The following is a 20,099-nucleotide window of genomic DNA, read 5'->3' as shown; positions in this document are numbered from 1 at the left end:
TATTCTGAGGCTCACTAGCTGTAACTGATGCCGTTCTTTCAAGCTTGTATAGATGCAAACAATCGGCCTGGTGGCGCAACGGTAGCGCGCCTGACTCCAGATCAGAAGGTTGCGTATTCAAATCACGTCAGGGTCAGGATTGTCGTTATTAGACGGTCCGTAAGTCTTGATCAAAGAGTTTTTGCCGTGAAAGTATAATTTTCCACTAATCTGACACGATCTACTGGCAATAAATAACGTCATGTAAGTGGTCTTATTGTGCTTCTAAACGGCCTTGGGGCGCAACGGTCGCGCGTCTGACTCCAGATCAGAAGGTTGCGTGTTCAAATCACGTCAGGGTCAGGTATTTCTATAGTAGTCATTCTTTAAGTCATGATCTAAGAGTTTCTGCCGTGAAACTATAATATTCCAATATTTGCATAATATCTTCTGCCAATAAATAACTTCATCTCAGTGCTCTTGATGAGCAGTATTTCAGACCTTGTGGCGCAACGGTAGAGCGTCTTACTCTAGATCAGAAAGTTGGGTGTTGCAATCACGTGAAGTTCAGGCAATTCTCCTGTAGTCATTCTTTAAGTCATGATCTAAGAGTTTCTGCCGTGAAACTATAATATTCCAATTATCAGACACTATCTACTGGCAATAAAGAAGGTAATGTCAGTGGTCTTAAAGAGCTGGATTTCAGACCTTGTGGCGCAACGGTAGCGCGTCTTACTCCAGATCAGAATGTTGCGTGTTCAAATCACGTCAGGGTCAGCTGGTTTGTAGGACACAATATGGCAGACGGGTTCTCAAAATCGGAATAATTTCTCATATGTTATTATTTTTTTGCTGTATTCTGAGGCTCACTAGCTGTAACTGATGCCATTATTTCAAGCTTGTGTATAAGCAAACAACCGGTCTTGTGGCGCAATGGTAGCGCGTCTGACTCCAGATCAGAAGGTTGCGTGTTCAAATCACGTCAGGGTCAGGTATTTCTATAGTAGTCATTCTTTAAATCATGATCTAAGAGTTTCTGCCGTGAAACTTTAATATTCCAATATTTGCATAATATCTACTGTCAATAAATAACTTCATCTCAGTGCTCTTGATGTGCAGTATTTCAGACCTTGTGGCGCAACGGTAGAGCGTCTTACTCTAGATCAGAAGTTTGGGTGTTGCAATCATGTCAAGTTCAGGCAATTCTCCAGTAGTCATTCTTTAAGTCATGATCTAAGAGTTTCTGCCGTGAAACTATAATATTCCAATTATCAGACACTATCTACTGGCAATAAAGAAGGTAATGTCAGTGGTCTTAAAGAGTTGTATTTCAGACCTTGTGGCGCAACGGTAGCGCGTCTGACACCAGATCAGAAGGTTGAGTGTTCAAATCACGTCAGGGTCAGCAGATTTGTAGAATACATTGTGGCAGACGGGTTCTCAAAATGGGAGTAATTTCTCATATGTTATTATTTTTTTGCTGTATTCTGAGGCTCACCAGCTGTAACTGATGCCGTTCTTTCAAGCTTGTATAGAAGCAAACAATCGGCCTTGTGGCGCAATGGTAGCGCGTCTGACTCCAGATCAGAAGGTTGCGCGTTCAGATCACGTCAGGGTCAGCAGATTTGTAGAACACATTGTGGCAGACGGGTTCTCAAAATGGGAGTAATTTCTCAATTGTTATTATTTTTTTGCTGTATTCTGAGGCGCACTAGCTGTAACTGATGCCGGTCTTTCATGCTTGTATAGAAGCAAACAATCGGCCTTGTGGCGCAACGGTAGCGCGTCTGACTCCAGATCAGAAGGTTGCGTGTTCAAATCACGTCAGGGTCAGCTGGTTTGTAGGACACAATTTGGCAGACGGGTTCTCACAATCTGAATAATTTCTTATATGTTATGATTTTTTTGCTGTATTCTGAGGCTCACTAGCTGTAACTGATGCCGTTCTGTCAAGCTTGTATAGATGCAAACAATCGGCCTTGTGGCGCAATGGTAGCGCGTCTGACTCCAGATCAGAAGGTTGCGTGTTCAAATCACGTCAGGGTCAGGTATTTCTATAGTAGTCATTCTTTAAGTCATGATCTAAGAGTTTCTGCCGTGAAACTATAATATTCCAATATTTGCATAATATCTTCTGCCAATAAATAACTTCATCTCAGTGCTCTTGATGAGCAGTATTTCAGACCTTGTGGCGCAACGGTAGCGCGGCTGACTCCAGATCAGAAGGTTGCGTGTTCAAATCACGTCAGGGTCAGCTGATTTACAGAACATATTGTGGCAAATGGGTTCTCAATGTGGGTATAATATTTCTGGTGTTATTAACATTTTGCTGTATTCTGAGGCTCACTAGCTGTAACTGATGCCATTTTTTCAAGCTTGTGTATAAGCAAATAATCGGGCTTGTGGTGCAACGGTAGCGCGTCTGACTCCAGTTCAGAAGGTTGCGTGTTCAAATCACGTCAGGGTCAGCAGATTTGTAGAATACATTGTGGCAGACGGGTCCTCAAAATGGTAATAATTTCTTATATGTTATTATTTTTTTGCTGTATTCTGAGGCTCACTAGCTGTAACTGATGCTGTTCTTTCAAGCTTGTATAGAAGCAAACAATCGGCCTTGTGGCGTAACGGTAGTGCGTCTGACTCCAGATCAGAAGGTTGCGTGTTCAAATCACGTCAGGGTCAGCAGATTTGTGGAACACATTGTGGCAGACGGGTTCCCAAAATGGGTATAATTTCTCAAATGTTATTATTTTTTTGCTGTATTCTGAGGCGCACTAGCTGTAACTGATGCCGGTCTTTCATGCTTGTATAGCAGCAAACAATCGGCCTTGTGGCGCAACGGTAGCGCGTCTGACTCCAGATCAGAAGGTTGCGTGTTCAAATCACGTCAGGGTCAGCAGATTTGTAGAACACATTGTGGCAGACGGGTTCTCAAAATGGGAATAATTTCTCAAATGTTATGATTTTTTTGCTGTATTCTGAGGCTCACTAGCTGTAACTGATGCCGTTCTTTCAAGCTTGTATAGACGCAAACAATCGGCCTTGTGGCGCAATGGTAGCGCGCCTGACTCCAGATCAGAAGGATGCGTGTTCAAATCACGTCAGGGTCAGGGTTGTCTTTATTAGACGGTCCGTAAGTCTTGATCAAAGAGTTTTTGCCGTGAAAGTATAATTTTCCACTAATCTGACTCGATCTACTGGCAATAAATAACGCCATGTAAGTGGTCTTATTGTGCATTCTTAACGGCCTTGTGGCGCAACGGTAGCGAGTCTGACTCTAGATCAGAAGGTTGCGTGTTCAAGTCACGTCAGGGTCAGCTGATTTGTAGGACACAATATGGCAGACGGGTTCTCAAAATGGGAATAATTTCTCATATGTTATTATTTTTTTGCTGTATTCTGAGTCTCACTAGCTGTAACTGATGCCATTATTTCAAGCTTGTGTATAAGCAAACAACCGGCCTTGTGGCGCAACGGTAGTGGGTCTGACTCCAGATCAGAAGGTTGCGTGTTCAATTCACGTTAGGGTCAGGTATTTCTATAGTAGTCATTCTTTAAATCATGATCTAAGAGTTTCTGCCGTGAAACTTTAATATTCCAATATTTGCATATTATCTACTGTCAATAAATAACTTCATCTCAGTGCTCTTGATGAGCAGTATTTCAGACCTTGTGGCGCAACGGTAGAGCGTCTTACTCTAGATCAGTAGGTTGGGTGTTGCAATCATGTCAAGTTCAGGCAATTCTCCAGTAGTCATTCTTTAAGTCATGATCTAAGAGTTTCTGCCGTGAAACTATAATATTCCAATTATCAGACACTATCTACTTGCAATAAAGAAGGTAATGTCAGTGGTCTTAAAGAGCTGTATTTCAGACCTTGTGGCGCAACGGTAGCGCGTCTGACTCTAGATCAGAAGGTTGCGTGTTCAAATCACGTCAGGGTCAGCAGATTTGTAGAACACATTGTGGCAGACGGGTTCTCAAAATGGGAGTAATTTCTCAAATGTTATTATTTTTTTGCTGTATTCTGAGGCACACTAGCTGTAACTGATGCCGGTCTTTCATGCTTGTATAGAAGCAAACAATCGGCCTTGTGGCGCAACGGTAGCGCGTCTGACTCCAGATCAGAAGGTTGCGTGTTCAAATCACGTCAGGGTCAGCTGGTTTGTAGGACACAATTTGGCAGACGGGTTCTCAAAATCTGAATAATTTCTCATATGTTATGATTTTTTTGCTGTATTCTGAGGCTCACTAGCTGTAACTGATGCTGTTCTTTCAAGCTTGTATCGATGCAAACAATCGGCCTTGTGGCGCAATGGTAGCGCGTCTGACTCCAGATCAGAAGGTTGCGTGTTCAAATCACGTCAGGGTCAGGGTTGTCTTTATTTGACGGTCCGTAAGTCTTGATCAAAGAGTTTTTGCCGTGAAAGTATAATTTTCCACTAATCTGAAACGATCTACTGGCAATAAATAACGTCATGTAAGTGGTCTTATTTTGCATTGTTAACGGCCTTGTGGCGCAACGGTAGCGCGTCTGACTCCAGATCAGAAGGTTGCGTGTTCAAATCACGTCAGGGTCAGCTGATATACAGACCATATTGTGGCAAATGGGTTCTCAATGTGGGTATAATATTTCTGGTGTTATTAACATTTTGCTGTATTCTGAGGCTCACTAGCTGTAACTGATGCCATTTTTTCAAGCTTGTGTATAAGCAAACAATCGGCCTTGTGGTGCAACGGTAGCGCGTCTGACTCCAGATCAGAAGGTTGCGTGTTCAAATCACGTCAGGGTCAGCAGATTTGTAGAATACATTGTGGCAGACGGGTTCTCAAAATGGTAATAATTTCTCATATGTTATTATTTTTTTGCTGTATTCTGAGGCTCACTAGCTGTAACTGATGCTGTTCTTTCAAGCTTGTATAGAAGCAAACAATCGGCCTTGTGGCGCAACGGTAGCGCGTCTGACTCCAGATCAGAAGGTTGCGTGTTCAAATCACGTCAGGGTCAGCAGATTTGTGGAACACATTGTGGTAGACAGGTTCTCAAAATGGGAATAATGTCTCAAATGTTATTACTTTTTTGCTGTATTCTGAGGCGCATTAGCTGTAACTGATGCCGGTCTTTCATGCTTGTATAGAAGCAAACAATCGGCCTTGTGGCGCAACGGTAGCGCGTCTGACTCCAGATCAGAAGGTTGCGTGTTCAAATCACGTCAGGGTCAGCAGATTTGTAGAACACTTTGTGGCAGACGGGTTCTCAAAATGGGAATAATTTCTCAAATGTTATGATTTTTTTGCTGTATTCTGAGGCTCACTAGCTGTAACTGATGCCGTTCTTTCAAGCTTGTATAGATGCATACAATCGGCCTTGTGGCGCAATGGTAGCGCGACTGACTCCAGATCAGAAGGTTGCGTGTTCAAATCACGTCAGGGTCAGGGTTGTCTTTATTAGACGGTCCGTAAGTCTTGATCAAAGAGTTATTGCCATGAAAGTATAATTTTCCACTAATCTGTCACGATCTACTGGCAATAAATAACGCCATGTAAGTGGTCTTATTGTGCATTCTTAACGGCCTTGTGGCGCAACGGTAGCGCGTCTGACTCCAGATCAGAAGGTTGCGTGTTCAAGTCACGTCAGGGTCAGCTGATTTGTAGGACACAATATGGCAGACGGGTTCTCAAAATGGGAATAATTGCTCATATGTTATTATTTTTTTGCTGTATTCTGAGTCTCACTAGCTGTAACTGATGCCATTATTTCAAGCTTGTGTGTAAGCAAACAACCGGCCTTGTGGCGCAACGGTAGAGGGTCTGACTCCAGATCAGAAGGTTGCGTGTTCAAATCACGTTAGGGTCAGGTATTTCTATAGTAGTCATTCTTTAAATCATGATCTAAGAGTTTCTGCCGTGAAACTTTAATTTTCCAATATTTGCATAGTATCTACTGTCAATAAATAACTTCATCTCAGTGCTCTTGATGAGCAGTATTTCAGACCTTGTGGCGCAACGGTAGAGCGTCTTACTCTAGATCAGTAGGTTGGGTGTTGCAATCATGTCAAGTTCAGGCAATTCTCCAGTAGTCATTCTTTAAGTCATGATCTAAGAGTTTCTGCCGTGAAACTATAATATTCCAATTATCAGACACTATCTACTTGCAATAAAGAAGGTAATGTCAGTGGTCTTAAAGAGCTATATTTCAGACCTTGTGGCGCAACGGTAGCGCGTCTGACTCCAGATCAGAAGGTTGCGTGTTCAAATCACGTCAGGGTCAGCAGATTTGTAGAATACATTGTGGCAGACGGGTTCTCAAAATGGGAATAATTTCTCATATGTTATTATTTTTTTGCTGTATTCTGAGGCTCACTAGCTGTAACTGATGCCGTTCTTTCAAGCTTGTATAGACGCAAACAATCGGCATTGTGGCGCAACGGTAGCGCGTCTGACTCCAGATCAGAAGGTTCCGTGTTCAAATCACGTCAGGGTCAGGGTTGTCTTTATTAGACAGTCCGTATGTCTTGATCAAAGAGTTTTTGCCGTGAAAGTATAATTTTCCACTAATCTGACACGATCTACTGGCAATAAATAACGTCATGTAAGTGGTCTTATTGTGCATTCTTAACGGGCTTGTGGCGCAACGGTCGCGCGTCTGACTCCAGATCAGAAGGTTGCGCGTTCAAATCACGTCAGGGTCAGCTGATTTACAGAACACATTGTGGCAAATGGGTTCTCAATATGGGTATAATTTTTCTGGTGTTATTAACATTTTACTGTATTCTGAGGCTCACTAGCTGTAACTGATGCCGTTATTTCAAGCTTGTGTATATGCAAAGAACCGGCCTTGTGGCGCAACGGTAGCGCGTCTGACTCCAGATCAGTAGGTTGCGTGTTCAAATCACGTAAGGGTCAGGTATTTCTATAGTAGTCATTCTTTAAGTCATGATCTAAGAGTTTCTGCCGTGAAACTATAATATTCCAATATTTGCATAATATCTACTGGTAATAAATAACTTCATCTCAGTGCTCTTGATGAGCAGTATTTCAGACCTTGTGGCGCAACGGTAGAGCGTCTTACTCTAGATCAGAATGTTGGATGTTGCAATCACGTCAAGTTCAGGCAATTCTCCAGTAGTCATTCTTTAAGTCATGATCTAGTCATGATCTAAGAGTTACTAGCTGTAACTGATGCCGTTATTTCAAGCTTGTATAGAAGCAAACAATCGGCCTTGTGGCGCAACAGTAGCGCGTCTGACTCCAGATCAGAAGGTTGCGTGTTCAAATCAGCCGATTTTGAAAATACACCACTCAAATAGTCCAACCCCCTCTCCTTCAACGCTGACTCTGACTCCAACCATTCCAAGTACATGGACGCGCAATCATGCACGAGCGCGAACACAGATGTGGGAGAGCGAGCCAGGCTAGCTAGGTTGGAGTTTAGGGTTGTCTTCTAGTGTTAGGTCCAAATGTGGATTAGCTGGTTAGCTATCTCCAGTAGCTACTGCAGGATAACAACAAACAGAAGCTTGCACTGGGTCAAGAGCATTTAGTACGTGCACGAAGGGGTCACGCGTGGGGGGAAGGGGAGTGCAGTACGACCGTTTGATTGACGTACTTACTGTCCAATGCCACTCGGTGGTAGTTTTTCGAGCCCTGCCCGTTCCACAGATGATAGACTTGTTTAATTTTCTTGTCAGTACTTATAACTCAGTGGTTGTAAGTGGGTTATGATAAAGATTTCAAGTAATTTTGCAAAAATGGCCAAAAAAGAGAATTCAATACCCAACCTTTAAGTCATGATCTAAGAGTTTTTGCCGTAAAACTATAATATTCCAATAATCAAACACTATCTACTGGCAATGAATATCGGCATGGCAGAGGTCTTATTTAACCGAAAATTAAAACGATTGTGATACCCCTTATGTTTTGTTCTATAATGACAATAAAACAACACTGGTACCGCTATGTTTTATTTTATAACGACAACAAACCGACAGTGGTACCTGTTATGTTTCCTTTTATAACTAAATTAAAACGACAGTTTTACCCCTTTGGTTTTATTCGATAACTAATAAAACAACAGTGGTACCCCTTATGTTTTGTTCTATAACGACAATACAACAACAGTTGTGTCGCTTAGGTTTTATTGTATGACGACAATAAAACGACATGTTTTATTTATGTTTTATAATAACAAATAAAAACAACAGTGGTGCTGTTTACATTTGTTACATTTTACATTTGTTACATGTTATATTGTTATCCTGCCGTTGGTGATTGCAAAAACTGAGATTTTTTGGGTTTAGCATTGCAATTTCTTCAAATTCTAACTCTGCTATTGTTAATAAGTAGTCGTTCAAACTAGTTTAGATCACCATTTACATTTACATTTAGGGCATTTAGCAGACGCTTTTATCCAAAGTGACTTACAATAAGTACATTTGTCATAAGAAGTGCAACAATATATCGCTGTCGGTACAGTAAGGATGTTCATAGAACCAAGTGCAAGTACATCAAATCGCTACGCAAACCAATTCCCCGGGTTACAGCAATGATAGCAGCTACTGCAGTTGCTACACAGTTATGTACTATAATACAATACAACACAATACAATACAATGTACAATGGTGGCCAAAAGGGGGAGGGTGACTATGAAGAGTCGAGGTAGACTCTGAACACCAGGTTTCTAAAATAGGCTTGATTGACACATCATATGTCAACGAAATTGGTGCCATTATGGAGTCAGAGAGCTAGAGCTCCAAAGCTTCGCAGACAGGGGGCCAGGGGCCACTCCCACAGCAAATGCCATCCCCATTTTCAAACCCAAATTTCAATACCAAAACCAGCCACCAGGGGGGAGGGCAAACTTTGCTCAGAGGAAGCCCAGGCCCTTCTACCACGCCCACTACTTAAATGTCCCATGACCCTCCCCCTTTTCCCATGCCCCAGCTTTGTAGTGTGCTCCCATGTAAAAAAAGATGAAGGTTGCCACTAGAGGGTAGGAGATAATCTTGCCTTCCAAAGGTCGGAGTATCCCTTTAATATCAATAATACTATTGTCAATGTGTTGTGGTCACATGTCTGTCCGGGAAGTACATCATGCTGAAAAAACAGCAGACAGGAGACAACGTAGTCCACAAGGGTTTTAATAAATGCTTTTAAATTATTAGAGGTTATGGATGGAAGGAGGAGAGGGGAGGCGATGAGGAGAGGGGAAGAGGTGGTGATGGAGAGGGGAGGAGGTGGCGATGGAGAGGGGTGGAGGTGGCGATGGAGAGGGGTGGAGGTGGCGATGGAGAGGGGAGGCGGTGGCGATTGAGAGGGGAGGAGGAGGTGATTGAGAGGGGAGGCGGTGGCGGTGGAGAGGGGAGGAGGTGGCGATGAAGAGGGGAGGAGGTGGCGGTGGAGAGGGGAGGAGGTGGTGATGGAGAGGAGGTGTGAGGAGGGGGTGGAGCTGATGGCGCTCAGTGCATGCAGAACATGATATTTCCAGCGTTGGAGACCACCCAAAGCCTCCCCAGGTCGTAGGAGAGGTGCCTTATTGCCACACCCATGGGGATGTTAGACCAAAAGGTCCCGTGTGTTCGACCGGCATTCACCCCTGCCCTGGAGGGGAGAGAGGGAGACAAAGGGAGTGAGCATAGGAGGGAGAGAGACCGAGACAGGAGAGGAACTTATGGTCTGTAGCGGACTGCTTTATGGTCTGGAGCGGACTGGTCCTTAGCGGTCATGTTGATGGTCTGTGTCGGTCTGGTTGATGGTCTGTGGCGGTCTGGTTGATGGTCTGTGGTGGTCTGGTTAATGGTCTGTGGCGGTCTGGTTGATGGTCTGGTCTATGGTGCGGTTGATGGTCTGTGGTGGTCTGGTTGATGGTCTGTGGCGGTCTGGTTGATGGTCTGTGGTGGTCTGGTTAATGGTCTGTGGCGGTCTGGTTGATGGTCTGGTCTATGGTGCGGTTGATGGTCTGTGGTGGTCTGGTTGATGGTCTGTGGCGGTCTGGTTGATGGTCTGTGGTGGTCTGGTTAATGGTCTGTGGCGGTCTGGTTGATGACCTGGTCTATGGTGCGGTTGATGGTCTGTGTCTCCTACCTCAGATACACTTTGCCGTCGGTGCTTAATCCGAACACCAGGCCGTTACTGGCCGCCTCAACCATCTTCATCTTCAGGCTGCCGGACGAGACGACCTGCCACCCGGTTTGGCTGCAGGAGTTGGGGTTGACGGACTGGAGAGACAACCAATCACAACCCATCACTTAGGACCGAGGTTTAGGTACTAGGATACAGATGGTTAGTTTAGGTACTAGGTTAGAGATGGTTAGATAGGTACGAGGTTAGAGATGGCTAGTTTAGGTACTAGGTTTGAGATGGTTAGTTTAGGTGTTGGGTTAGAGATGGCTAGTTTAGGTACTAGCTTAGAGATGGTTAGTTTAGGTTTGAGGTTAGAGATTGTTAGTTTAGGTTGTAATGTTAGAGATAGTTATGAACCATCATCATGGTTCATGATGATGATGATTATGATGATGGTCTTACCCGGGTGTGGAACACGCGTCCAATGGTATCCAGCCCCCAGCACCCGTACAGGCCGCAGCTGTAGTACTTCAAACTGTAGGCGGGCAAAGCTGACCAGCTCACTGAGCCTGCACCCTTGAACGCTCTTGCATAGGCCGTTCGCAGGCAGTAGGCCCGAGAACCAGTGCTTCCAACCAAGAAGCCATCTCCTCCTGCGTCCACCTGGGACAAAGAGAGTCCTGGACCAAGACATGAGCGAGACGTGAGTGAGACGTGAGCGAGATATGAGCAAGACATGATAGACATGAGATAGACGTGAGATAGACATAAGACAGACATGAGCGAGACATGAGCGAGACATGAGATAGACATGAGAAAGACAAGAGATAGACATGAGATAGACATGAGAGAGACGTGACAAACTGGCTACCCGCTGTGTTCGATTGTATAATCCAAGCCCCTCACCGGGAACTCTGGTGAAGTTTCCCCCGATCATTTTGTAGAGCTGGTTGTTGCTGGTGACCCCCCAGGTGCCGGTGTCGCCGGTGGTGATGTGCTTCATCCTTTGCCCATGGAGGTACGACCAGGAGAGTCCGTTGAGGAAGAAGTTCTGTTGCCATTGGTTGGTTGCGAGCACTAGGCCCTTGCCGGCATCGATCTGTCTGGCTTGATGCAGGGTGGGAGCCCCAAGACAACGCCATGCTGTGGATCATCTCCACGTTAGCACTCTGTGGACCTGCTCTAACATTTCCTCATTATGCTCTCTGCCTTTTTTGCTCAGTTGGGACATTAGAAGGAACATTTAAGGAAAAACATTCAACTTTTTGTTTCATTGAATCTATTCACAATGCTATTCGTCATGATACCGTTCTTGTGTAGAAATATGACGACAGAAACGTTTTTAAAATGTGTTAAGTTGTAGAGTGATATTATTTTGATAAAAATGCCCTGGATCAAATTACTCTGTTCTTCTGCACTTGTTTCTATCTATCGTGTACAAAACATGTTTTAGAAGGTTCTGAGTAGACTCACCATGACTGCCGGAGACCAGGCTCAGCAGGAGCACGAAGAACACTACAGCTGTCATCTTCACGGTCTACTGGTGTCCGATCTGTCTGTCTGTCTCTGTGTCTTGCTATGGTGTGTCCCAAGAAGGCAAATATTTCACCAGACCCAGCTGGACCAGTTGTGCCAGTAGCCGGAGTTTACAGTCAGGAAACCAAAAAGGCAAGGCATGGCAAGGCAAGGCAATTATATTTGTATAGCGCATGTCTTACATCAAGCAGTTCAATGTGCGAAACAGAAAAAAAGACAACACTATAATTAATAGTGAAAAAGTCACGTCAGGGTCTGCTGTTTCCTAGTGTAAAATTCACAAAACAGGATCTTAAACTGGGCATCATTTCTAAGATAAATTGACTTATTTGCTCTATTCTGGTGCTCTCTAGCTGCAACTGACACCTTTCATTGGAGCTCAAAAGTAGGTAAACAATCGGCCTTGTGGCGCCACGGTAGCGCGTCTGACTCCAGATCAGAAGGTTGCGTGTTCAAATCACGACAGGGTCAGCAGATTTGTAGAACACATTGTGGCAGACGGGTTCTCAAAATGGGAATAATTTCTCAATTGTTATTATTTTTTTGCTGTATTCTGAGGCTCACTAGCTGTAACTGATGGAGTTATCTCAATCTTGTATAGATGTAAACAATCGGCCTTGTGGCGCAACGGTAGCGCGTCTGACTCCAGATCAGAAGGTTGCGTGTTCAAATCACGTCAGGGTCAGGGTTGTCTTTATTAGACGGTCCGTAAATCTTGATCAAAGAGTTTTTGCCGTGGAAGTATAATTTTCCACTAATCTGACACGATCTACTGGCAATAAATAACGTGATGTAAGTGGTCTTATTGTGCATTCATTATGGCCTTGTGGCGCAACGGTAGTGCGTCTGACTCTAGATCAGAAATTTGCGTGTTCAAATCACGTCAGGGTCAGCTGATTTACAGAACACATTGCGTCAAATGGGTACTCAAAATGGGAATAATTACTCTGGTGTTATTAACATTTTGCTGTATTCTGAGGCTCACTAGCTGTAACTAATGCCGTTATTTCAAGCTTGTGTAAAAACAAACAACCGGCCTTGTGGTGCAACGGTAGCGCGTCTGACTCCAGATCAGAAGGTTGAGTGTTCAAATCACGTCAGGGTCAGGTATTTCTATAGTAGTCTTTCTTTAAGTCATGATCTAAGAGTTTCTGCCGTGAAACTATAATATTCCAATATTTGCATAATATCTACTGGCAATAAATTACTTAATCTCAGTGCTCTTGATGAGCAGTATTTCAGACCTTGTGGCGCAACGGTAGAGCGTCTTACTCTAGATCAGAAGGTTGCGTGTTGTAATCACGTCAAGTTAGTCATTCTTTAAGTCATGATCTATGAGTTTCTGCCGTGAAACTATAATATTCCAATTATCAGACACTATCTACTGGCAATAAAGAAGGTAATGTCAGTGGTCTTTTAGAGCTATATTTCAGACCTTGTGGCGAAACGGTAGCGCGTCTGACTCCAGATCAGACGGTTGCGTGTTCAAATCACGTCAGGGTCAGCAGATTTGTAGGATACATTCTGGCAGACGGGTTCTCAAAATGGGAATAATTTCTCATATGTTATTATTTTTTTGCTGTATTCTGAGGCTCACTAGCTGTAACTGATGCCGTTCTTTCAAGCTTGTATAGATGTAAACAATCGGCCTTGTGGCGCAACGGTAGAGCGTCTGACTCCAGATCAGGAGGTTGCGTGTTCAAATCACGTCAGGGTCAGCTGATTTACAGAACACATTGTGGCACATGGGTTCTCAAAATGGGAATAATTTCTCTGGTGTTATTAACATTTTGCTGTATTCTGAGGCTCACTAGCTGTAACTGATGCCGTTATTTCAAGCTTGTGTATAATCAAACAACCGGCCTTGTTGCGCAACGGTAGCGCGTCTGACTCCAGATCAGAAGGTTGCGTGTTCAAATCACGTCAGGGTCAGGGTCAGGGTTGTCTTCATTAGACGGTCCGTAAGTCTTGATCAAAGAGTTTGAGCCGCGGAAGTATAATTTTCCACTTATCTGACACGATCTACTGGCAATTTCTAACGCATGTAAGTGGTCTTATTGTGCATTTTTAACGGCCTTGTGGCGCAACGGTAGCGCGTCTGACTCCAGATCAGAAGGTTAGGTGTTCAAATCACGTCAGGGTCAGCTGATTTACCGAACACATTGTGGCAAATGGGTTCTCAAATTGGGAATGATGTCTCTGGTGTTATTAACATTTTGCTGTATTCTGAGTCTCACTAGCTGTAACTGATGCCGTTATTTCAAGCTTGTGTATAAGTAAACATCCGGACTTGTGGCGCAATGGTAGTGCGTCTGACTCCAGATCAGAAGGTTGCGTGTTCAAATCACGTCAGGGTCAGGTGTTTCTATAGTAGTCATTCTTTAAGTCATGATCTAAGAGTTTCTGCCGTGAAACTATAATATTCAAATTATCAGACACTATCTACTGGCAATAAAGAAGGTAATGTCAGTAGTCTTAAAGAGCTGTATTTCAGACCTTGTGGTGCAACGGTAGCGCGTCTGACTCCAGTTGCGAAGGTTGCGTGTTCAAATCACGTCGGGGTCAGCAGATTTGTAGAACACATTGTGGCAGACGGGTTCTCAAATTGGGAATTATTTCTCAAATGTTATTATTTTTTTGCTGTATTCTGAGGCTCACTAGCTGTAACTGATGCAGTTCTTTCAAGCTTGTATAGAAGTAATCAATTGGCCTTGTGGCGCAACGGTAGCGCGTCTGACTCCAGATCAGAAGGTTGCGTGTTCAAATCACGTCAGGGTCAGGGTTGTCTTTATTAGACGGTCCGTAAGTCTTGAACAAAGAGTTTTAGCCGTGGAAGTATAATTTTCCACTAATCTGACACTATCTACTGGCAATAAATAACGCATGTAAGTGGTCTTATTGTGCTTACTTTACGGCCTTGTGGCGCAACGGTAGTGCGTCTGACTCCAGATCAGAAGGTTGCGTGTTCATATCACGTCAGGGTCAGGTGTTTCTATAGTAGTCATTCTTTAAGTCATGATCCAAGAGTTTCTGCCGTGAAACTATAATATTCCAATAATCTGACACTATCTACTGGCAATAAATAACGTTGTGTCAAAGATCTTAATGATCATTATATCAGACCTTGTGGCGCAACGGTAGCGCGTCTGACTCCAGATCAGAAGGTTGCTTGTGTTCAAATCACGTCAAGGTCAGGGCATTCATACGTAGTCATTCTGTATGTCATGATATAAGAGTTTCTGCGATGTAACTACAATATTCCAATACTTGCAAATTATCTACTGGCAATATATAACTACATCTAAGTGCTCTTGATGAGCAGTATTTCAGACCTTGTGGCGCAACGGTAGAGCGTCTTACTCTAGATCAGAAGGTTGCGGTTTGTAATCACGTCAAGTTCAGGCAATTCTCCAGTAGTCATTCTTTAAGTCATGATCTAAGAGTTTCTGCCGTGAAACTATAATATTCCTATTATCGGACACTATCTACTGGCAATAAAAAAGGTAATGTCACTGGTCTTAAAGAGCATTTAATCAGACCTTGTGGCACAACGGTAACGCTTCTGACTCCAGATCAGAAGGTTGCGTGTTCTAATAACGTCAAGGTCAGGGAGTTCTGCAGTCATTCTTTAAGTAATGATCTAAGAGTTTCTCCCCTGAAACTATAACATTCCAATAATTGGATACTATCTACTGGCAATAAAAAACAACATGACAGTTGTCTTAATGAATGTTATTTGAGACCTTGTGGCGCAACGGTAGCGCGTCTGACTCTAGATCAGAAGGTTGCGTCTTCATATCACGTCAGGGTATTCGTACGTAGTCGTTCTTTAAGCCATGATCCAAGAGTATCTGCGGTGAAACTATAATATTCCAATATTTGTAAAATATCTACTGGCAATTAATAACTTCATGAGAGTGCTCTTGATGAGCACTATTTCATATCTTGTGGCGCAACGGTAGTCTGACTCCAGATCAGTAGGTTGGGTGTTTAAGGGTCAGGGTCAGGTATTTTTATAGTAGTCATGATCTAAGAGTTTCTGCGTTCTTTCAAGCATGTAAATAAGCAAGAGTTTCTGCCGTGAAGCTATAATATTCCAATAAGCTGTCAATATCTACTGGCAATAAATAACGTCATTCTTTAAAGGTTGGGTATGGGATTTGCGAAACGCCAGCTGATTTTGAAAATACACCACTCAAATAGTCCAACCCCCTCTCCTTCAACGCTGACTCTGACTCCAACCATTCCAAGTACATGGACGCGCAATCATGCACGAGCGCGAACACAGATGTGCGAGAGCGAGCCAGGCTAGCTAGGTTGGAGTTTAGGGTTGTCTTCTAGTGCTAGGTCCAAATGTGGATTAGCTGGTTAGCTAGCTCCAGTAGCTACTGCAGGATAACAACAAACAGAAGCTTGCTCTGGGTCAAGAGCTTTTAGTACGTGCACAAAGGGGTCACGCGTGGGGGGAAGGGGAGTGCAGTACGACCGTTTGATTGACGTACTTACTGTCCAATGCCACTCGGTGGTAGTTTTTCGAGCCCTGCCCGTTCCACAGATGATAGACTTGTTTAATTTTCTTGTCAGTACTTATAACTCAGTGGTTGTAAGTGGGTTATGATAAAGATTTCAAGTAATTTTGCAAAAATGGCCAAAAAAGAGAATTCAATACCCAACCTTTAAGTCATGATGTAAGAGTTTCTGCCGTAAAACTATAATATTCCAATAATCGAACACTATCTAGTGGCAATGAATATCGGCATGGCAGAGGTCTTATTTATTATCTCCTACCTAGAGGGTAGGAGATAATCTTGCCTTCCAAAGGTCGGAGTATCCCTTTAATATCAATATTACTATTGTCAATGTGTTGTGGTAACATGTCTGTCCGGGAAGTACATTATGCTGAAAAAACAGCAGACAGGAGACAACGTAGTCCATAAATGCTTTTAAATTATTAGAGGTTATGGATGGAAGGAGGAGAGGGGAGGTGATGAGGAGAGGGGAGGAGGTGGTGATGGAGAGGGGAGGAGGTGGTGATGGAGAGGGGAGGAGGTGGTGATGGAGAGGGGAGGAGGTGGCAATGGAGAGGGGAGGGGGTGGTGATGGAGAGGGGTGGAGGTGGCGATGGAGAGGGGAGGAGGTGGCGATGGAGAGGGGAGGAGGAGGTGATGGAGAGGGGGGGAGGTGCTGATGGAGAGGAGGTGAGAGGAGGGGGTGGAGCTGATGGCGCTCAGTGCATGCAGAACATGATCATTCCATTGTTGGAGACCACCCAAAGCCTCCCCAGGTCGTAGGAGAGGTGCCTCATTGCCACACCCATGGGGATGTTAGACCAGGAGAACCCGTGGGATCGACTGGCATACACCCCTGCCCTGGAGGGGAGAGAGAGGGAGCAAAGGGGGTGAGCATAGGAGGGTGAGAGACCGAGACAGGAGAGCAACTTATGGTCTGGAGCGGACTGGTCCTTAGCGGTCATGTTGATGGTCTGTGGCGGTCTGGTTGATGGTCTGTGGCGGTCTGGTTGATGGTCTGTGGCGGTCTGGTTGATGGTCTGTGGCGGTCTGGTTGATGGTCTGTGGTGGTCTGGTTAATGGTCTGTGGCGGTCTGGTTGATGGTCTGGTCTATGGTGCGGTTGATGGTCTGTGTCTCCTACCTCAGATACACTTTGCCGGCGGTGCTTAATCCGAACACCAGGCCGTTACTGGCCGCTTCAACCATCTTCATCTTCAGGCTGCCGGACGAGACGACCTGCCACCCGGTTTGGCTGCAGGAGTTGGGGTTGACGGACTGGAGAGACAACCAATCACAACCCATCACTTAGGACCGAGGTTTAGGTACTAGGTTAGAGATGGCTAGTTTAGGTACTAGGTTAGAGATGGTTAGTTTAGATACTAGGTTAGAGATGGCTAGTTTAGGTACTAGGTTAGAGATGGTTAGTTTAGGTGTTGGGTTAGAGATGGCTAGTTTAGGTACTAGCTTAGAGATGGTTAGTTTAGGTTTGAGGTTAGAGATTGTTAGTTAAAGGCACCCAGTGCAACTTTCGAGGCTTAAAAATCAACATTCAATTTCTAGTCTTTTTTACACGTAGTAAGTTTCAATAACTCCATACCATTACATACCGACATTCAAGCAGCAAAGATGAGACGTCGTTGTGTGGTGAGAACTGATAGAAAATCGATCACACAGCGACGTCTCATCTTTGCTCCTTGAATGTCGATATGTAATAGTATGGAGTTATTGAAACTTACTACGTGTAAAAAAGACTAGAAATTGAATGTTTATTTTTCATTGAATGTTTACATAAAGTTGCACTGGGTGCCTTTAAGGTTGTAATGTTAGAGATGGTTATGAACCATCATCATGGTTCATGATGATGATGATTATGATTATGATGATGGTCTTACCCGGGTGTGGAACACGCGTCCAATGGTATCCACCCCCCAGCACCCGTACAGGCCGCAGCTATAGTACTTCAAACTGTAGGCGGGCAAAGCTGACCAGCTCACTGAGCCTGCACCCTTGAACGCTCTTGCAAAGGCCGTTCGCAGGCAGTAGGCTCGAGAACCAGTGCTTCCAACCAAGAAGCCATCTCCTCCTGCGTCCACCTGGGACAAAGAGAGTCCTGGACCAAGACATGAGCGAGACGTGAGTGAGACGTGAGCGAGATATGAGCAAGACATGATAGACATGCGATAGGTGTGAGATAGACATAATGTAGACATGAGCAAGACATGAGCGAGACATGAGATAGACATGAGAAAGACAAGAGATTAACATGAGATAGACATGAGAGAGACGTGACAAACTGTGGCTCCCCGCTGTGTTCGATCGTATAATCAAAACCCCTCACCGGGAACTCTGGTGAAGTTTCCCCCGATCATTTTGTAGAGCTGATTGTTGCTGCTGACCCCCCAGGTGCCGGTGTCGCCGGTGGTGATGTGCTTCATCCTTTGCCCATGGAGGTACGACCAGGAGAGTCCGTTGAGGAAGAAGTTCTGTTGCCATTTGTTGGTTGCGAGCACTAGGCCCTTGCTGGCATCGATCTGTCTGGCTTGATGCAGGGTGGGAGCCCCAAGGCAACGCCATGCTGTGGATCATCTCCATGTTAGACCTCTGTGGACCTGCTCTAACATTTCCTCATTATGCTCTGTGCCTTTTTTCCTCAGTTGGGACATTAGAAGGAACATTTAAGGAAAAACATTCAACTTTTTATTTCATTTAATCTATTCACAATGCTATTCGTCATGATACCGTTCTTGTGTAGAAATATGACGACAGAAACGTTTTTAAAATGTGTTAAGTTGTAGAGTGATACTTGTGAAAGTATCACTCAAGATATTATTTTGATAAAAATGCCCTGGATCAAATGACTCTGTTCTTCTGCACTTGTTACCATCTATCGTGTACAAAACATGTTTTAGAAGGTTCTGAGTAGACTCACCAAGACTGCAGGAGACCAGGCTCAGCAGGAGCACGAAGAACACTACTGCTGTCATCTTCACGGTCTACTGGTGTCCGATCTGTCTGTCTGTCTCTGTGTCTTGCTATGGTGTGTCCCAAGAAGGAAAATATTTCACCAGACCCAGCTGGACCAGTTGTGCCAGTAGCCGGTTTTACAGTCAGGAAACCAAAAGGCAAGGCAAGGCAAGGCAAGGCAATTATATTTGCATAGCGCATGTCTTACATCAAGCAGTTCAATGTGCGAAACAGAAAAAAAGACAACAGTATAATTAATTGTGAAAAGGTCACGTCAGGGTCTGCTGTTTCCTAGTGTAAAATTCACAAAACGGGATCTTAAACTGGGCATCATTTCTAAGATAAATTGACTTATTTGCTCTATTCTGGTGCTCTCTAGCTGCAACTGACACCTTTCATTGGAGCTCAAAAGTAGGTAAACAATAGGCCTTGTGGCGCAACGGTAGCGCGTCTGATTCCAGATCAGGAGGTTGCATGTTCAAATCACGTGAAACTCAGCTTATTTACAGTGCAGATTGTGCCGAACGGTTTCTCAAATCGGGCATCATTTCTGAGATGAAATGAATATTGTTCCCAAATTTGGGACTTGCAAATCTGATGCAGTTAATTCAAGGTCAACTCCAAACAGAGAACAGGTGTTGTGGCGCAACGGTATCTCATCTTACTCCAGATCAGAAGCTTGCATGTTCAAATCAAAACAATGTCAGTGAATACTCCAGCAGTCATTCCTGCAGTCACAATCTTAATAGTTTCATCTGTTTCTCTGGGCCCCCCCTTCCTGGGAGGAGGCCAACAGCAGTTGGTCGCTGGGTAAGAGGAGGGGGGGCGGAGGAGTTGAAGACAATATGTAACGACAGTGGTACCTCATATGATTTATTTTATATCTAATAAAACGATAGTGGTATCCCTTATGTTTTGTTCTATAACGACAATAAAAAAACAGTGGTACCGCTATGTGTTATTTTATAACGACAATAAAACGACAGTGTTACCACTTTTGTTTTATTTTATAACTAATAAAACAACAGTGGTACCCCTTATGTTTTA

The 20,099-nt window shown here is 44.1% G+C and overlaps 2 protein-coding genes, 1 long non-coding RNA gene and 34 other non-coding genes across 37 annotated transcripts; 35 read left to right on the top strand and 2 right to left on the bottom strand.

Moving 5' to 3' along the window:
- The first annotated feature begins 270 nt into the window (after nt 1-270).
- trnaw-cca (transfer RNA tryptophan (anticodon CCA)) lies at nt 271-342 on the top strand. Its single transcript has one exon. It is a non-coding gene; the product is annotated as a tRNA-Trp (tRNA).
- A 342-nt stretch (nt 343-684) lies between these two features.
- Nucleotides 685-756, top strand: trnaw-cca (transfer RNA tryptophan (anticodon CCA)). The gene has a single exon. It is a non-coding gene; the product is annotated as a tRNA-Trp (tRNA).
- Nucleotides 757-898: 142 nt separating this feature from the next.
- On the top strand, nt 899-970 carry trnaw-cca (transfer RNA tryptophan (anticodon CCA)). Its single transcript has one exon. It is a non-coding gene; the product is annotated as a tRNA-Trp (tRNA).
- Nucleotides 971-1,312: 342 nt separating this feature from the next.
- trnaw-cca (transfer RNA tryptophan (anticodon CCA)) lies at nt 1,313-1,384 on the top strand. The gene has a single exon. It is a non-coding gene; the product is annotated as a tRNA-Trp (tRNA).
- Nucleotides 1,385-1,526: 142 nt separating this feature from the next.
- trnaw-cca (transfer RNA tryptophan (anticodon CCA)) lies at nt 1,527-1,598 on the top strand. The gene has a single exon. It is a non-coding gene; the product is annotated as a tRNA-Trp (tRNA).
- A 142-nt stretch (nt 1,599-1,740) lies between these two features.
- Nucleotides 1,741-1,812, top strand: trnaw-cca (transfer RNA tryptophan (anticodon CCA)). Its single transcript has one exon. It is a non-coding gene; the product is annotated as a tRNA-Trp (tRNA).
- Nucleotides 1,813-1,954: 142 nt separating this feature from the next.
- On the top strand, nt 1,955-2,026 carry trnaw-cca (transfer RNA tryptophan (anticodon CCA)). Its single transcript has one exon. It is a non-coding gene; the product is annotated as a tRNA-Trp (tRNA).
- Nucleotides 2,027-2,161: 135 nt separating this feature from the next.
- trnaw-cca (transfer RNA tryptophan (anticodon CCA)) lies at nt 2,162-2,233 on the top strand. The gene has a single exon. It is a non-coding gene; the product is annotated as a tRNA-Trp (tRNA).
- Nucleotides 2,234-2,375: 142 nt separating this feature from the next.
- Nucleotides 2,376-2,447, top strand: trnaw-cca (transfer RNA tryptophan (anticodon CCA)). The gene has a single exon. It is a non-coding gene; the product is annotated as a tRNA-Trp (tRNA).
- A 142-nt stretch (nt 2,448-2,589) lies between these two features.
- Nucleotides 2,590-2,661, top strand: trnaw-cca (transfer RNA tryptophan (anticodon CCA)). Its single transcript has one exon. It is a non-coding gene; the product is annotated as a tRNA-Trp (tRNA).
- Nucleotides 2,662-2,803: 142 nt separating this feature from the next.
- trnaw-cca (transfer RNA tryptophan (anticodon CCA)) lies at nt 2,804-2,875 on the top strand. Its single transcript has one exon. It is a non-coding gene; the product is annotated as a tRNA-Trp (tRNA).
- Nucleotides 2,876-3,017: 142 nt separating this feature from the next.
- trnaw-cca (transfer RNA tryptophan (anticodon CCA)) lies at nt 3,018-3,089 on the top strand. The gene has a single exon. It is a non-coding gene; the product is annotated as a tRNA-Trp (tRNA).
- A 977-nt stretch (nt 3,090-4,066) lies between these two features.
- trnaw-cca (transfer RNA tryptophan (anticodon CCA)) lies at nt 4,067-4,138 on the top strand. Its single transcript has one exon. It is a non-coding gene; the product is annotated as a tRNA-Trp (tRNA).
- A 142-nt stretch (nt 4,139-4,280) lies between these two features.
- Nucleotides 4,281-4,352, top strand: trnaw-cca (transfer RNA tryptophan (anticodon CCA)). Its single transcript has one exon. It is a non-coding gene; the product is annotated as a tRNA-Trp (tRNA).
- Nucleotides 4,353-4,487: 135 nt separating this feature from the next.
- Nucleotides 4,488-4,559, top strand: trnaw-cca (transfer RNA tryptophan (anticodon CCA)). The gene has a single exon. It is a non-coding gene; the product is annotated as a tRNA-Trp (tRNA).
- A 142-nt stretch (nt 4,560-4,701) lies between these two features.
- On the top strand, nt 4,702-4,773 carry trnaw-cca (transfer RNA tryptophan (anticodon CCA)). The gene has a single exon. It is a non-coding gene; the product is annotated as a tRNA-Trp (tRNA).
- A 142-nt stretch (nt 4,774-4,915) lies between these two features.
- On the top strand, nt 4,916-4,987 carry trnaw-cca (transfer RNA tryptophan (anticodon CCA)). The gene has a single exon. It is a non-coding gene; the product is annotated as a tRNA-Trp (tRNA).
- A 142-nt stretch (nt 4,988-5,129) lies between these two features.
- On the top strand, nt 5,130-5,201 carry trnaw-cca (transfer RNA tryptophan (anticodon CCA)). The gene has a single exon. It is a non-coding gene; the product is annotated as a tRNA-Trp (tRNA).
- Nucleotides 5,202-5,343: 142 nt separating this feature from the next.
- Nucleotides 5,344-5,415, top strand: trnaw-cca (transfer RNA tryptophan (anticodon CCA)). Its single transcript has one exon. It is a non-coding gene; the product is annotated as a tRNA-Trp (tRNA).
- Nucleotides 5,416-5,550: 135 nt separating this feature from the next.
- trnaw-cca (transfer RNA tryptophan (anticodon CCA)) lies at nt 5,551-5,622 on the top strand. Its single transcript has one exon. It is a non-coding gene; the product is annotated as a tRNA-Trp (tRNA).
- Nucleotides 5,623-6,178: 556 nt separating this feature from the next.
- On the top strand, nt 6,179-6,250 carry trnaw-cca (transfer RNA tryptophan (anticodon CCA)). The gene has a single exon. It is a non-coding gene; the product is annotated as a tRNA-Trp (tRNA).
- A 142-nt stretch (nt 6,251-6,392) lies between these two features.
- trnaw-cca (transfer RNA tryptophan (anticodon CCA)) lies at nt 6,393-6,464 on the top strand. The gene has a single exon. It is a non-coding gene; the product is annotated as a tRNA-Trp (tRNA).
- A 349-nt stretch (nt 6,465-6,813) lies between these two features.
- On the top strand, nt 6,814-6,885 carry trnaw-cca (transfer RNA tryptophan (anticodon CCA)). Its single transcript has one exon. It is a non-coding gene; the product is annotated as a tRNA-Trp (tRNA).
- A 2,219-nt stretch (nt 6,886-9,104) lies between these two features.
- LOC132455675 (fish-egg lectin-like) lies at nt 9,105-11,689 on the bottom strand. The gene is made up of 5 exons (XM_060049583.1): nt 11,516-11,689; nt 10,949-11,185; nt 10,505-10,722; nt 10,064-10,197; nt 9,105-9,580 (listed from the first exon to the last, which is right to left on the bottom strand). Exons 1-5 carry the CDS (start codon nt 11,568-11,570, stop codon nt 9,439-9,441), a joined length of 786 nt encoding a protein of 261 aa, XP_059905566.1. The 5' UTR covers nt 11,571-11,689; the 3' UTR covers nt 9,105-9,438.
- On the top strand, nt 9,196-16,845 carry LOC132455678 (uncharacterized). The gene is made up of 3 exons (XR_009525320.1): nt 9,196-9,282; nt 16,584-16,715; nt 16,760-16,845. It is a non-coding gene; the product is annotated as an uncharacterized LOC132455678 (long non-coding RNA).
- trnaw-cca (transfer RNA tryptophan (anticodon CCA)) lies at nt 11,978-12,049 on the top strand. The gene has a single exon. It is a non-coding gene; the product is annotated as a tRNA-Trp (tRNA).
- trnaw-cca (transfer RNA tryptophan (anticodon CCA)) lies at nt 12,192-12,263 on the top strand. Its single transcript has one exon. It is a non-coding gene; the product is annotated as a tRNA-Trp (tRNA).
- trnaw-cca (transfer RNA tryptophan (anticodon CCA)) lies at nt 12,613-12,684 on the top strand. Its single transcript has one exon. It is a non-coding gene; the product is annotated as a tRNA-Trp (tRNA).
- Nucleotides 13,011-13,082, top strand: trnaw-cca (transfer RNA tryptophan (anticodon CCA)). The gene has a single exon. It is a non-coding gene; the product is annotated as a tRNA-Trp (tRNA).
- Nucleotides 13,225-13,296, top strand: trnaw-cca (transfer RNA tryptophan (anticodon CCA)). The gene has a single exon. It is a non-coding gene; the product is annotated as a tRNA-Trp (tRNA).
- On the top strand, nt 13,439-13,510 carry trnaw-cca (transfer RNA tryptophan (anticodon CCA)). Its single transcript has one exon. It is a non-coding gene; the product is annotated as a tRNA-Trp (tRNA).
- On the top strand, nt 13,651-13,722 carry trnaw-cca (transfer RNA tryptophan (anticodon CCA)). Its single transcript has one exon. It is a non-coding gene; the product is annotated as a tRNA-Trp (tRNA).
- Nucleotides 13,865-13,936, top strand: trnaw-cca (transfer RNA tryptophan (anticodon CCA)). Its single transcript has one exon. It is a non-coding gene; the product is annotated as a tRNA-Trp (tRNA).
- On the top strand, nt 14,286-14,357 carry trnaw-cca (transfer RNA tryptophan (anticodon CCA)). Its single transcript has one exon. It is a non-coding gene; the product is annotated as a tRNA-Trp (tRNA).
- On the top strand, nt 14,492-14,563 carry trnaw-cca (transfer RNA tryptophan (anticodon CCA)). Its single transcript has one exon. It is a non-coding gene; the product is annotated as a tRNA-Trp (tRNA).
- trnaw-cca (transfer RNA tryptophan (anticodon CCA)) lies at nt 14,699-14,772 on the top strand. Its single transcript has one exon. It is a non-coding gene; the product is annotated as a tRNA-Trp (tRNA).
- LOC132455676 (fish-egg lectin-like) lies at nt 16,512-19,087 on the bottom strand. The gene is made up of 5 exons (XM_060049584.1): nt 19,018-19,087; nt 18,427-18,663; nt 17,981-18,198; nt 17,230-17,363; nt 16,512-16,947 (listed from the first exon to the last, which is right to left on the bottom strand). Exons 1-5 carry the CDS (start codon nt 19,070-19,072, stop codon nt 16,806-16,808), a joined length of 786 nt encoding a protein of 261 aa, XP_059905567.1. The 5' UTR covers nt 19,073-19,087; the 3' UTR covers nt 16,512-16,805.
- Nucleotides 19,088-20,099: the final 1,012 nt, after the last annotated feature.

The sequence above is a fragment of the Gadus macrocephalus genome, chromosome 4 (genome assembly GCF_031168955.1).
Source record: "Gadus macrocephalus chromosome 4, ASM3116895v1".
NCBI lineage: Eukaryota > Metazoa > Chordata > Actinopteri > Gadiformes > Gadidae > Gadus > Gadus macrocephalus.
This window is presented reverse-complemented; position numbering and strand designations above follow the sequence as displayed.